The sequence below is a fragment of the Fukomys damarensis genome, unplaced genomic scaffold (assembly GCF_012274545.1).
Source record: "Fukomys damarensis isolate Sample0158 unplaced genomic scaffold, DMR_v1.0_HiC HiC_scaffold_35, whole genome shotgun sequence".
In the NCBI taxonomy this organism is placed as follows: Eukaryota; Metazoa; Chordata; class Mammalia; order Rodentia; family Bathyergidae; genus Fukomys; species Fukomys damarensis.
The window spans coordinates 2,053,924-2,066,414 of record NW_022900947.1 but is presented as its reverse complement, the minus strand read 5'-3'; the positions used below and the strand labels follow the sequence as shown (position 1 = coordinate 2,066,414).

The 12,491-nt window shown below is 58.9% G+C and overlaps 1 protein-coding gene across 1 annotated transcript in view; it reads right to left on the bottom strand.

Annotated features, from left to right (window-relative positions):
• The window catches only part of Rgs12 (regulator of G protein signaling 12), a 78,927-nt gene that overhangs the window by 26,167 nt on the left and 40,269 nt on the right, over positions 1–12,491 (bottom strand). Inside the window, 1 exon segment of the mRNA XM_033758927.1 lies at positions 9,549–9,570. Coding sequence (XP_033614818.1) covers positions 9,549–9,570 — 22 coding nt within the window.

Sequence of the window (12,491 nt, the reverse complement as noted above, 5' to 3'; positions counted from 1 at the left end):
GTTATAATATATAAATATATATATAATTTATTATAGCCTATTTACTTCGTGCTGTTTTGTTAATTTCTATTTTCATCCTTATTTCCTTATCCTTAATTTGCATTTATTGTTATTTTTTTTCTCCTTTTTTACATCAAACACTTACTATGTTTTCTAAGTTTTTTCTACTTAAGTCTTCAAAATTGTCTCTGAAAACCACTTGGGGAACATTCCACCGGTGTTATATGTGATATCATAATTTCTAAACAATTCCAACTTGCACTAGAACTTCCACTTTGATTTGTTCCTTGACCCACACGTTATTTTGAATTACAACTCTAGACTTTCCAATGCATGGGTCTTACTTGTTCTCTTTCCGCAGTTGTCTCTGATCACGCGGCTGTCGGCAGACGGGGTCTGCACGCTCCGGATCCCTCCAGTTGGGTAAACTGTGCACCCCCGCAGGTGCGAAGTTCTCCGCAGCTCTGTCCAGGCTGACCTCTCCCCGTCGCACGGATGCTGTCCGCCCGTGCTGCCTGCACTGGGTCCCGTCCTGAGGAGGGTTCCCGACCCCTCTGGCCGCACGGCTGCAATGCTTTCGGTGCACACTGCCCTTCCTGTCCTCTGCACTGACCGTTCACTCCGAGCCGCCCGCCTGATGTCAGATGCTGCTCCAGTTTCCCTTCCTCACAGCACCTCCTGCTGTGTCCCCCGTCATCCGCAGCCCTCCCGACCACCCTGCTGCGAAGCTGCATGGCCGGCTTCTGCAGCGTTGGTGCCCTCAGCCTCTCGTCACCCTCAGTCCCGTCTCAGGCCCTCTCCTCGTCCGGCCCCTCCCACAAGTGGCAATCACGACAGAAACACAGCCAGACCACAGGACTACGGTCCCCTCAGCTCAGAGGCGGGGACTGAGGAGCAAGCGTGACAGCAGAGCTGCTGCCTCAGGGTCTCTGGCTCAGGTTCGTGTGCCCACTGTGCCCAGGTCTCCCCAGTACCACCTCTCCAGCCCCCACAAGCTGGGCATCCCGTGGGCTGCACCCCACTTTCCACACGCTCTCTTCACCTGACGGCAGAGGCCCCAGTCTGCAGGCCAGGCCTCCCCCCACCGGACACTGACAAATGCCACAGAAACCAGGCCGAGGCAGAACGTGTGGGCACTGCCCAAGTCTGTGGGCCTAGGCCTCCTGGGGGCCTCTTCGGGCACAGCATGCACACAGCACCTTGGGGCCAGGAAAACCAGTGCTATGTGAGGGCCCCATCGGACACGAAGTGACAAGGCTATGATGTGCAGAGGTCAGAGTCGGCCACAGCCGGAAGACGACCCCATCCGGCGTGACTTCAAGTCACGCTTCAGATGCCGGGGACACCTGCTCAATTCTGTTTCACATCAAAAAGAAAATCTCGCTCCTGACTCACACCACACATAAAACCCACCCCAGGCCAAGCAGCGAGGCACCTTCCATGATGAATAAGAAAAGACAGGCCCACTTCTGAATAGGCACTTCACAGCGAGAATGTCCAGATGGCCAAGGACACAGGACAGGCGCTCAAGTCCCCGCTGTCAGGGGACGGCAAGCCCAGGTCGCACACGGGTGATAACCAGACGGAGGACAGCACGAGCCCAGAAGACAGCCTCCTGGGAGAAAAGTCACGGCACAGGGCAGGGCACCGAGAGCCCACAGCTCAGACGCATGCCACGCACGGCTGACCCCAAGGAAAGACCCCGCACACCACAGAGGGTGCTGTGCCCAGCTAGACAAGGCCAGGCACCTCTGGCCTCTGGGCGCTGGCAGGGCAGGCCCCTCCCATGTCACTGACAGTGTCAGCTGCTCTTCAGTAACAAGTTCTCAGCCAGGTGCAGGGGTCCACACCTGGGATCTCAGCACTCAGGAGGCGGAGGCATGAGGATTGACACAAGTTTGTGTCCAGCTTGGGCTACATAGCAAGACCCTGTCTCCGGAAAAGTTCTCATTACTTGGAGAACAGTTTAACAAAAATGCATCTAAAGTGAACAAAATAGCAACATAAAATGTGAGAGAAAAAGAAAGGCCTCTCTAAATTAGTGCCATTTCATATAGAATGTAATTTTGCATAATGATATCAATTAAGTGTTCTAATTGGACACGTGCTATCTACATTCCTTTCCAGATGTTGACTGTCTCTGACACGTTCACACTGGCCAAGACGCAGCCGAGACTTGTCACCACAGCAGGAGGCAGTCATGACTGGTGCAGACGGCCGAGGGCCCACAGGCTGCCAGGCAGACACGTGGCAGGGACCGTGCATGTGTGCCCGTTTGTGTACCCTGGCACCTAGGAAGCATTGCTGAAGGGTGGGGCCCAGGGTGCCCGGACCTGCTTCCTGGCGCCCACAGGACACACGCAGGGCCCAGCACGGTCTCCTGCTGGCTTGCTCACTTGCGATGCTGGGGTCAGAAGGCAGGGCCCGGTGCGTGCAAGGCAGGTGCTCTGGGCTCAGCCACAGCCTGGGACCTCGGCGCATCCTCCAGGGTAAACCAGCACCAGCATGAGCTGCTGGAACCCGATGAACGCAAACCCGAAAGAGCCATTTGCAAGCTGGGAGACAACAGGTTAGGTCAGCCCCTCAGATTTGGCTTCTCTTGGCACTTAAAGGCGTCTGTACGAAAGCTTTTACCACACGGGGCCAGGAAACACCGGCCACAGAGTTTTGCTGCTGGTGTGGGGACGTCACCGGGAGCCAGTGACCAGCCCTGCTCCCCTGCTAGCCCACTGCCGGTGCACTCAGGCCCCCAGGGACGTGCTGCTCCTGACCTGGTAAGTCAGTGCCCGCCTTGCCCTTCAGCCTGGGAGCAAAAGCATGGCCAGGGCAACCGCTCTGCCTGATCACCGTGCGGAGCCGGCAACAGCCCCTCCATTCACTCCGATCGCTGTCCACATCTCAGTCCCGGTCCCTGGGCCAAGACTTCTTCCTCAGCACATGGCCGAGGGCACGTCCCTCTCACATGGCCTGCCCGGTACTCACTTAGATGGACCACGCCGTGCCCACAGCACCCTCAGCAGGACACGGTGAGGGCTGGAGACACCGCACGGAGCTGGGGCCACCGCAGACACCATCCACAGCATCGCCCGGCCTAAGGACAACCCTGTGTGATATCCTGTCAGGTTGCCAGTGCTTCCCCACATGGTGCTAGACAAGCCACGGCCCCTGCAAGATGGGGTCTGACGCCCAGGGTGCACCCCAATGTTCGGCCCCCTCCTCACCCTGACACACGGGCTTTTCACACCACAGCAGGCAGCAGTCAGCACCTTCGGGACAGACCACTACACACCCACGGTGGGGTACGAGATCCCACATCCTGGGTCCTGAGGGTGCCCTCCTCTGTGGCTGATGGGAAATTGCCAGAGCCCTTCACAGGAGGGGATGCTGGGCCGAACCTTTAGTTCTGAGGCTCATAAATCACAGCCCACACACAGCCTAGAACACCATCCAGAACTCTGTCCAGTCACAATGGCCTCTCGGTGTGGCCTCCTGCTGTGCAGCACCAGAGCCAGAACATGGGAAGCAGCCACGCTCAGAAGGTGCCGTGCCATCGGAGACGATGGGCTTTCCCCATGGAAAGCCCCAAAGCTCTCTGGGTCTCCCAGCTGTCCCCAGCAGGCAGCCTCTCTGGCCTGCGAGGCACCTTCTCCTGGAGCTGCGGATAAGGGCAGGGCAGGTAAGGCCAGGGCAGCAGAGCACACCAGATCTCATGGAGCCATGGCCTCTGTGGAGGGAGACCCCTCACGGGCCAGGGCCAAGTAACAGGTTTGGCCTCTATAGCCCAGGGCTGGGCTGAGGTCTGACTGGACAAACCGGGGCGACCTCACCCACGCACTTCTACAGGCCGGCAGCTCGGCCATCAGTGACACTGGCTGTGGTCAGGGTTCCCTCCTGCCATCCTGCACAGAGCCGCAGGCCTGTGTCCCAAAGGCACACAGCGCCACGGTCTGCTGACTAGCACAGAGTTTAACAACTTGCCTGCGTCTTCCTCTCACCCGCCAGCTCTGTCACTTGGTGGGGGTGCTGCAGCTGGAGGGGACATCTCTCCTCCCTCACGGCCCCTCCTCAGCCCCCACGTGCAGGAGAGGGACCAGCCCTGACGAGCCCCTCTCCAGGGGCCGGCTCCCAGAAGAGCAGCAGGTGTGGGACCCAGGCCCCTACCCCTCCGGCTTCTCTGGCTGCGTAACAGAGGGAAGGGTGAGCCGGCTTCCAGGGGTCCTGGGGAGGAGGTGGGAGTGCAGATGCAGCAGGCGAGGGGGTGCTACCTATAAGTCCGGCATCAACGCCCAAGGTGCAGGTGCGGGGTCCAGAAGGGCAGAACACAATCCTTGGCTTCATTACTTTTGAACCTCTGTCTGCTTGACAAGAAAGCTCATGACAATACTACCCAGGAAAACCGACTCCAGAAATCCTGCAGAATCCCGAAGAAGTCAGTGCACTGAGAGGCGCCTGTGGAGCCCGCGTCGCCCGCACACGAACGCTGCAGGCTTCTCACACCCACATCCGCCACGGTGTCCCGGGTCTGATGTTCACGTCCTAAAGTAAACCACATGAGTGTGGCCCATTAAGCCTCCTCCCTCCCGAAGCACACCCACACTGACACTCACGCTCATTGGTGTTATTCAGTGAGCGTTTCTGAACATGCACAATTAGGCCATGCTGTTTTTTTTAATGAGAAAAAATCCGAATTCACCAAGCAGCCACGGCAGCCTTCTCCACTTCTACATTTCCCTTTGTCCTTCCTAATTCCGTAGCATGCAATTCAATTGCCAAAAACATTACAGATTATGATGCTCTGTATTTTAATTCCTCCCAAAGCAACAGCAGCCCCTGTGCCTGCGACAGGGCCCACCCCACCCTAGGGCATGCGGAGAGCAGGAGGATGACGCCAATGTCCCTCCTGGAGCCTGGGCCCCGATCTCACCCTGCCCAGGGGCAACGCAGGGCACGGAGTGAGCACGTGATCTCCAAGGGCAGCCGGAGATGGCGAATCGCTTCCTGGGCTCCAGAGGTGAAGGGGCGGCCACCCACACCCCGGGGCGGGAAACAGCACCAAGGGTTAAAAGGGGCAGAGGCGGAGGCAGTGGACGTGGGAAGGGGCTTTCAGACAGGCCTGGCCTGGACCCTGCCCAGCACCAGGTGTCCAGGGAGCCTCAAGGGCAGAAACCTGGCGGGCCAGCTGGCCCTCACAGCCAGGCCGGTCCACACCTGCACAGAGCTGCCACTGCACCCGGGCAGCTCACACCTGTGCCCAGCAGGCGCAGGGAGACCAGGGCGGCACCTCAGGACTGTGACCCCTGTGCCTGTTTTCCTGCCGGTTTCCTACTCTGTTCCCTTCAGAACAATGCCAAACACACCCTGCCCATGACAGCCAAGCTGCTAAGCTGGAGCCGGGAAAGGCTGCAGCAGCGGGAGGTGCGCTTACAGCCAGGACAGAGGGCAGGCAGGCCAAGGAAGGTGTTCAGAGAGAAGGGGTGGGAAGCCGGGCCCTCCCTCACCCTGCCGAGGACGGGCCGGCTCGGCGCCTGTTTCCAGCGATGGGATTCTACCAGGCTGACTGATCAGTTTGTTGAGAACGTTTCACCACTAAAAAGAAAAAGGTCTCAAAGCCACCGCCCCCAGCCCAGTCTTCCTGCAGTGCCCTGGCTGGCACCTGCCAGGGGCCAAACAACAAATCCATCACCCACGAAACATCATGCTGGGCCCTCTGATCAGCAGCCCTGCCTCGCCCAGGTCACTCTCTGCGGGGCTGACCAGGCAAACGGCACAGATGAACAGCGCAGAGCGCTGGACAGCGGTGGTGCTGCTGGGAGAAACGAGCAGTGGGCTCGGAACAGTGTGGGAGGAGCTCGCCAACAGCCAGAGACCAGGGTGGGGTACACAGGCCCGCTCTGAGCAGGTGGGGGGCGCTGCTGCCCTGGGAGAACAGGGGAGAATGAAGGTTGGGCAGGCAGGGGGACCCAAGAACGGCACTGAGCGGCTGGGCAGGGCTGGGGCAGAGCACAGGCATCCACCTGAGGACACGGAGTCAGGGGACTGTGGGGCCAGCGGGCCCGCAGTGAGGCGGAGGGCCTGGGAAGGGGGGTCCCGCGGGCACGCCACGGAGCCCCTTGCTGGTGTCTCTGCACTTCCCCACTCCAGAAGACGCCTCCAACCTGGGAGAGCACACGACCAGCATCAGGCACTGGGGTGGGGGTGGGCTTGGGAACACCATCAGCGTCCTGTCTGCCTGGGCAGGTTTTCCCACAGAAGACAAGATGGGGTCCCAGACCTGGCCGAACACGTGACCATAGGTGGCTGTGGCGGGAGGTGCCATCTGCATGCATCCCTGCCGGCCGGGCACCCCCAGCCCTCCAAAGACAGTGACTGCTCCGCAAGGCTGGTGTGTGCCCTGCGTGTGAGCAATGATGCTGGGATGGGCTTTCTCTCCTCCTCTACCTGCCACTGGTCTCCTCAGAGGGAGGTGACTCCAAAAATCCTCCAGTGACTGGAGAAACCTTCTCCTTTCAAGGACACAGAGCTGAGGGAGGGGACCCTGGAGAAGCTGTGAGCTCTGCAGGCACCTGGCCTCACCTGTGGATGCCCTGTGCCACACCTGGGGCAGAAGGGGCACTGCTCCCGGGCAGTGGGAAGGAAGGCCGCACTCCCATGTGTTTTACTTTTTTCTTTTTCTTGTACCAAGGATCAAACTCAAGCCCTTGGGCTTGCAAGACAGGCAGCAGAACCACTGAGCCAAATCCCCGGCCCTACTCCTTTTTTATTTACTTACTCTGTGAGACTAGGAATTAAACGTGGGCCTCGAGCACACCCCAGCGGACCTGCACCCGCTCCCTAACAACCTGAAGTCCCCAGTGACTTCCCACAAGGCTGTCACCGCTGGGAAGCCTCTCAAAGCTCCACGTTCTTTCCTCTCTGAGCCAGAACCTCTGGCCCTGCCCTCCCTGGGGCGGAGGGGACAGTGACAGATCGGGTGGGGACAGGGAGACAGTAGTGGGTCATCAAGCGCCCTGTGAACCTCAGGGGCATGGTCCGAGCGAGAGCACAAACCACGGGGCAGGCTGGGGCAAGGCGGCCGCTCCCAAAGCTGCTGCGGGCCCCCCAGCCTGTGCGCTGCTGTTTCCCAGGGGCAGCCAGGCCCAGCGAGCCTCAGATGGCGGTTCACAGGAGGACAGAGCTTAGCAGTGGAAACACCGCTCCACATGGCCACCCTCAACAAGCACCTGGGCGTGGCGTGTGGGGGCACAGGACAGTCCTGGGGTCTGCAGGAGCGGGGATCTGGCCTAGGCTGAGGGGCCCTGCAGTGGGCGAGCTGTTCTGCTCCATGCCCGGGCCCAGGGCTGGTGACTGTGACCAGCGTCCTCAGATGAATGCACAATGGCACACAGTACACAAACTCCAGGAATTAACGGTATCACACCAGATAACCAGCACACATGTGTGTGTGCGTGTATGCAGCACTACGGGTGGATCCCAGGCCTTCACACAGCTACACCTCTCCAGCCCTTTTTTCCCCGGTACTGGGAATTGAACTCAGGACTTGCTCTTGCTAGGCAGGCATGACACCACTGAGCTACATCCCTGGCCCCCTTTTTTAAATTTCCATGTCATCTGGGGTGTGTGTGTGTGTGGTTTTTTGGGGAGGTTTTGTTTCGGTTTGGGTTTTTTTTTTTTTTTTTTTGGTACCGGGGATCGAACTCGGGACCTTGAGCTTGTGAGGCAGGCGGCGGCACCACTGAGCCAAATCCCCAGCCCTTCTATTTTATTTTTTGAGAGAAATCCTCACTAAGTTGCTAAGGGGCCCAGGCTGGACTCAAACTCTTGAACCTTCTGCCTCAGAGGGCTGGGATTATGGGAATGAAACCCACCCCCAGCCCAGAGAATGTTCCTCTTAGTCCTATAATAAAAAAGAAACTGAAATTGGGAAAACAATAAAAGTGAAAAGTGACTGAAACCCACATGGCCATGTATAGCAGCCCTGCCGTCCTGCCTAGAAGAGATGAAACCCAGCAGCCTCAGGGTCCGAGGTGGAGAAGGGGGGAACGGAAAGCCCCAGGGGCAGGGGAACCACCGGCCAGGACCCACTTCCTCAGAAGGACACAGGGAGCCACAGCGCTGGGACGCAGGGGCTTCCCACACTTGGAAAGGGTAACCATGACAGACCATAACAGGCACCATGCACACAGCCCAGGCTTCCCGTCCCCTGGAGACGAGCACTCTGAAGAGGGAGGACAGACGATACAGGATCAGGGGTGCGGGGTGCAGCTCAGGGGTGCGCTGCTTGCCCAGCATGTGAGGCCCCGCGCCGATTCCCAGCAACGCAAAAGAACAAGACGAAAGATGCTGCATGTCTAAGAAAACCTCTCCGCTTCTTATATTTCCTGGGAAAATGAATGCCTCCTACCACAAAGGAGAAGTCAGGACAGAGCGGCCAGGAAGCCGAGCAGCACCAGCAGCCCTGGCCTCTGGGCTGAGCAGCGCAGCCTGTTTCCCATATCAAGGAAGTTTCTCTGCTCCCATCTTAAGATGGATTAAATGACAGGAGCAATCCCCACAGCACATGAGAAACAGCACCTTTTATCCAGTAGCCTCCCCACCGGGCTCCGGGCTTAGCAAGAGTGTAATTCAACACGGCCTCCCCACACTTCCCAGGGCTCCTCCACCAGGTGACAGCAGCCCTTTGTAAGGCCTGGGACTGAGGTCGCGCTGCAGAGACAACAGGAAGTTCCCAGAAGACCACGCTCAGCTGCTCTGTAACTCACTCCGGAGCTGGCGCCTGCCCCACACGGGAAGGAAACAAATGCAGAAGCCTTCAGAGACCTCTGCACCCTGCCCAGAGGACAGAGCCTGAGGAGACAGCATCAGCAAACCCTGAGCACAAGCACGACAAAAGCAAGGTGTACTTGGAGGTTAAAGAAAAATCACTGAACTAAAACGACAAGGGTTACATCAGAGAAATTGTCAGTGGAATAAGACCGGGCTACTCCCCTTTGGCTCGGTCCCACTAAAAGAGTCCCTGTGCGCAAGCTCATTGAAAGACAGAAAGTACCAGGGCCAGGGACTTAGCTCAGTGGTGCCTGCCTCGCAAGCACAAGGTCCCGAGTTCGATCCCCAGTACCAAAAGACAGAAAGCCCTGGACCTCTCCGTCCCCCAGCTCAGCTCACCCGCTGCACGCTCCCCAAGGAGACTGCACTGAACGTCTCTCAGATTTCCAGAACTGCTCAAATTCAGCAAGAGCTCTGAAATCTGAACTGGCCGGTTTAAAAGCTGGTTGTACAGGGAACAGCGTGCATGTTCTAACCTGTCGCACAGGCCTGCAGCAGTGTGCACTGGCCCAGCCGCCTGGGTACTGTTGCCTCTTCTCTGCCCAGCAGCTTCTGGAGCACACTCGGGGGCCACCTGAGAGCACCCCAAACCCACCCGACAAGACCCGCCCTCACAGGGACAGCGGCGAGCACACATCTCTCACGCGTGTCAGGCAGCGGACAGTTTCACAACTTGAAAACTTCATTAAAAATAATAAAAATATACACCAGAAATTGTGACTTACCCCCATCAGACACAGTTGCAGACTGAAAAAAAAAAGAGAGAGACATGAGTTAATTAGATCTCGTGACAACCAGAGAACAGTTTGCGTCCATAGGGCACTGCGGGACTCGCCGCTGGGACGATCCTGCAGGTGTGAGGGAGCCAGAGCTGAGTAAGATGCGCCCAGGCCCGGGCCACCCCCGCCCGCCCGCCCCCAAGGAGGAAGTCGCCATCATTTTCATGTGAAAAGAATCCCAGTGTCTGACAAGGAAGCCTTGGGAAGAGCTGCAGTGACTCAGGGACCCTGCGTCAGCCTGTGGGCTCTGGAAGTGCCCATCTGCCTCCAGAACACTGCCCTACTCAGTGCCCACCATCGCCAGCCCCCCAGGGCCAGACCTGGGCCAGTGCAGGCAAAGGGGCTCCCCAGCTGCCCCAGAAGTGGGAGGGGCCTCCAGGCCCGCACAACAGCCCTGAGGCCAGAGGCTTGGAGAGGGCAGCCTACAGAAAAACCGGCCTCCAGGGTGGGTGGCAGGGTGGGCCATCTGGACACAGGAGGAGTGCCCAGGACACCAGCCACTCTCTCAGGCAGGCAGAGTGATCCTGGACCAGGACCCAGCAGGACAGGAACCTGAAGAGCCAGGGGAGGGAAGAGGTGTCCCCAGAGCTGGGCACAGGGCGCTAGGGGCTGCTGTGGCAGGAGAGGGGCGGGAGGGCGCAGCAGCTGTGCAGGCCACGACGGAGGCCCTGCTGTCCAATGCCTGCTGTCGTGAGCATGGCCCACGCCACCCTCGCGCCTATAGCAACCAGGGTTCAGGACCACTCCACTCCTGGGGCACTCTGTGGTTGGCCTGCGGCGGCCTCCTAGACCAGGCCTCGCATTCTTCAGCGACAGCAAGGACCTGGCGGGAGAGTGGCACTCAGGGCCTCTCCTTCCAGGAATAAGGCAGCCAGAGGGCGGCTCTCCAGGACAGCTGGACTCCAGGAGGTCTTGGGACCCGGCTACCTCCTTCAGCTTGGGCCAGCCCAAATTCAAACTGAGACCCAGAGGAGCCCCGACCTCACCCCAGAGGGAAGTGACCACGGGTCAGCAGCCACTGCCACGAGGCAACACCGTCCTCCTGCAGAGCCAAGGTGCACAGGTTCGGTTTAGGTGTGAAACGCGGCCCTGCGTGACACCCGTCCTCCAACAGCCAGCCTCCTCCCTGTCCTGACAGCCACTGCTCCAGGCAGCCCTGGGCCCAGCCTGGGCCCCACACCCTGGCCACAGCAGCACAGGGGCCTGCGTGTTCACCTCTTCAGGGCCCGCACACAACACCTGCCCACCTGCCTCCCTCGCAAGGCCGTCCCGGCCGAGCCCCAGACGAGTACAAGTGCGGGTGACATGAAAGGGGAGCTTTTCCCTCAGGAGCACAGGAAGGCACTCTGCAGGCTGCACGCAGTCGGGAAGGCTGTCAGTGGTATCTGGAAACGAATCACGGACCCCAAGTTTGATCATGTGAGGAGGTGGGTCGCTTCCTGTCACACCCAAGACCAGATCCCAGCAGAGGGCACAGCAGCCAGACACTCTCCACACAGCATGTACCTGAGGAGCTACCAGTGACTCCTGGCCCAGGAGCCATGGAGAAGCACAGGCTGCCACTGGCACCTGACACCCACCAGGGACTGGGAAGTAGGAACAGGGGAGCCACCAGATGTGGGTCAAGTGCCATAGCGAGCCTTTTTAAAAGTAAACTTCACTTTCTCAAATAGTTTCAGATTTATAGAGAAAGCACCAAGATGAACATGCTTTTAATACACTACCACTCTAAAAAAGGAAAACGAATCCCCGATAGGTCAGGGGGTGATCAGCAACCCCCCAGCCCACAGCAGAGGGAACCTCACACCCAGGACTCACTCAGCGCTGAGGGAACCCATCACAGGCCAGAGTGGGTGGGACGGCAACAGCGTCTCAGACACCACGACACAGAAATCAGCCAGCCCTGCCAGGTGAGCAGAGGACGTGGGCGACACTCCAAGTGCGGAAGACCCAGCAGAGAGGCCCAGCAGACCCGAGAGGCGGGGGACAGGAGGAGGCAGTCCAAGGAGCTTGGTCCTCGACAGCAGGGGAAGCGGCACCCTGGAGAGCCCTTGGGGACCTGCACAAGGCCCCCAGGTTCCCCCAAGAGGGATCCTGTGGCCACAAGATCACCATGAAGCCGGGCCACCGCCCTTCCTGTGCGACTCCCAGTTCCTGCACACTGGCAACTCCTCATCCCAGTGGCGACCGTCTGTGTCCAGCCAGATCCAGAGGGGAACAGATCGTGGTACTGCCTGGGCACAGAACCACACCCAAGCTCACAGGTCCCAGGGAGGCAGAGACGGCTTTCCCTGCCGAGGCTGATTTGCAAGGACAGGATTCACACTGCCAGTGATCTGTAGCTTCTGTCTGAAGCCCACCCTGAGGGGACAGCAGTGTGTGCACCATGACGGCCAAAGGGGCCCCTGGCCCCAGCCTGAGACAAGGCCAGGAAAGCCGCCAAGGAACACATCTTGGACAGATTTGGGCCACCTCGGTCAGAGCACAGGGCAGCAGAGGGCCTGAGCTTCAAAGGAGCTGTGGAAGGGTGCTGGCAGGGAACGCCCTGCGCACGGAGCACTGGGGCGGAGCCAGGGTAGAGCCAGGGAAGAGACCCCCAAGTCACTCCCACTGTCTGGGGACCTGTGACATGCCTAATTCCAACAAACTGCCCTTTTTCTGGGCCTGGTTTGTGCTTTTTGAGCACATCCTGCTGACAGGGGGAAGAAACCCAAATGCCAAAGACAGAAATTCCCAGACGGCGCCCACAGGCAGGACTCCTGCAGGTCACAGTGACTTTTTAAGTGTGATTTCCGTCACATTTGCCTGCTAGCAGGCCGTGGGACAGAGCGCTAACATGGGGGTGGCACACGCCCTGGCAGCCATCTCTGGCACAGCACTGCCTTACGG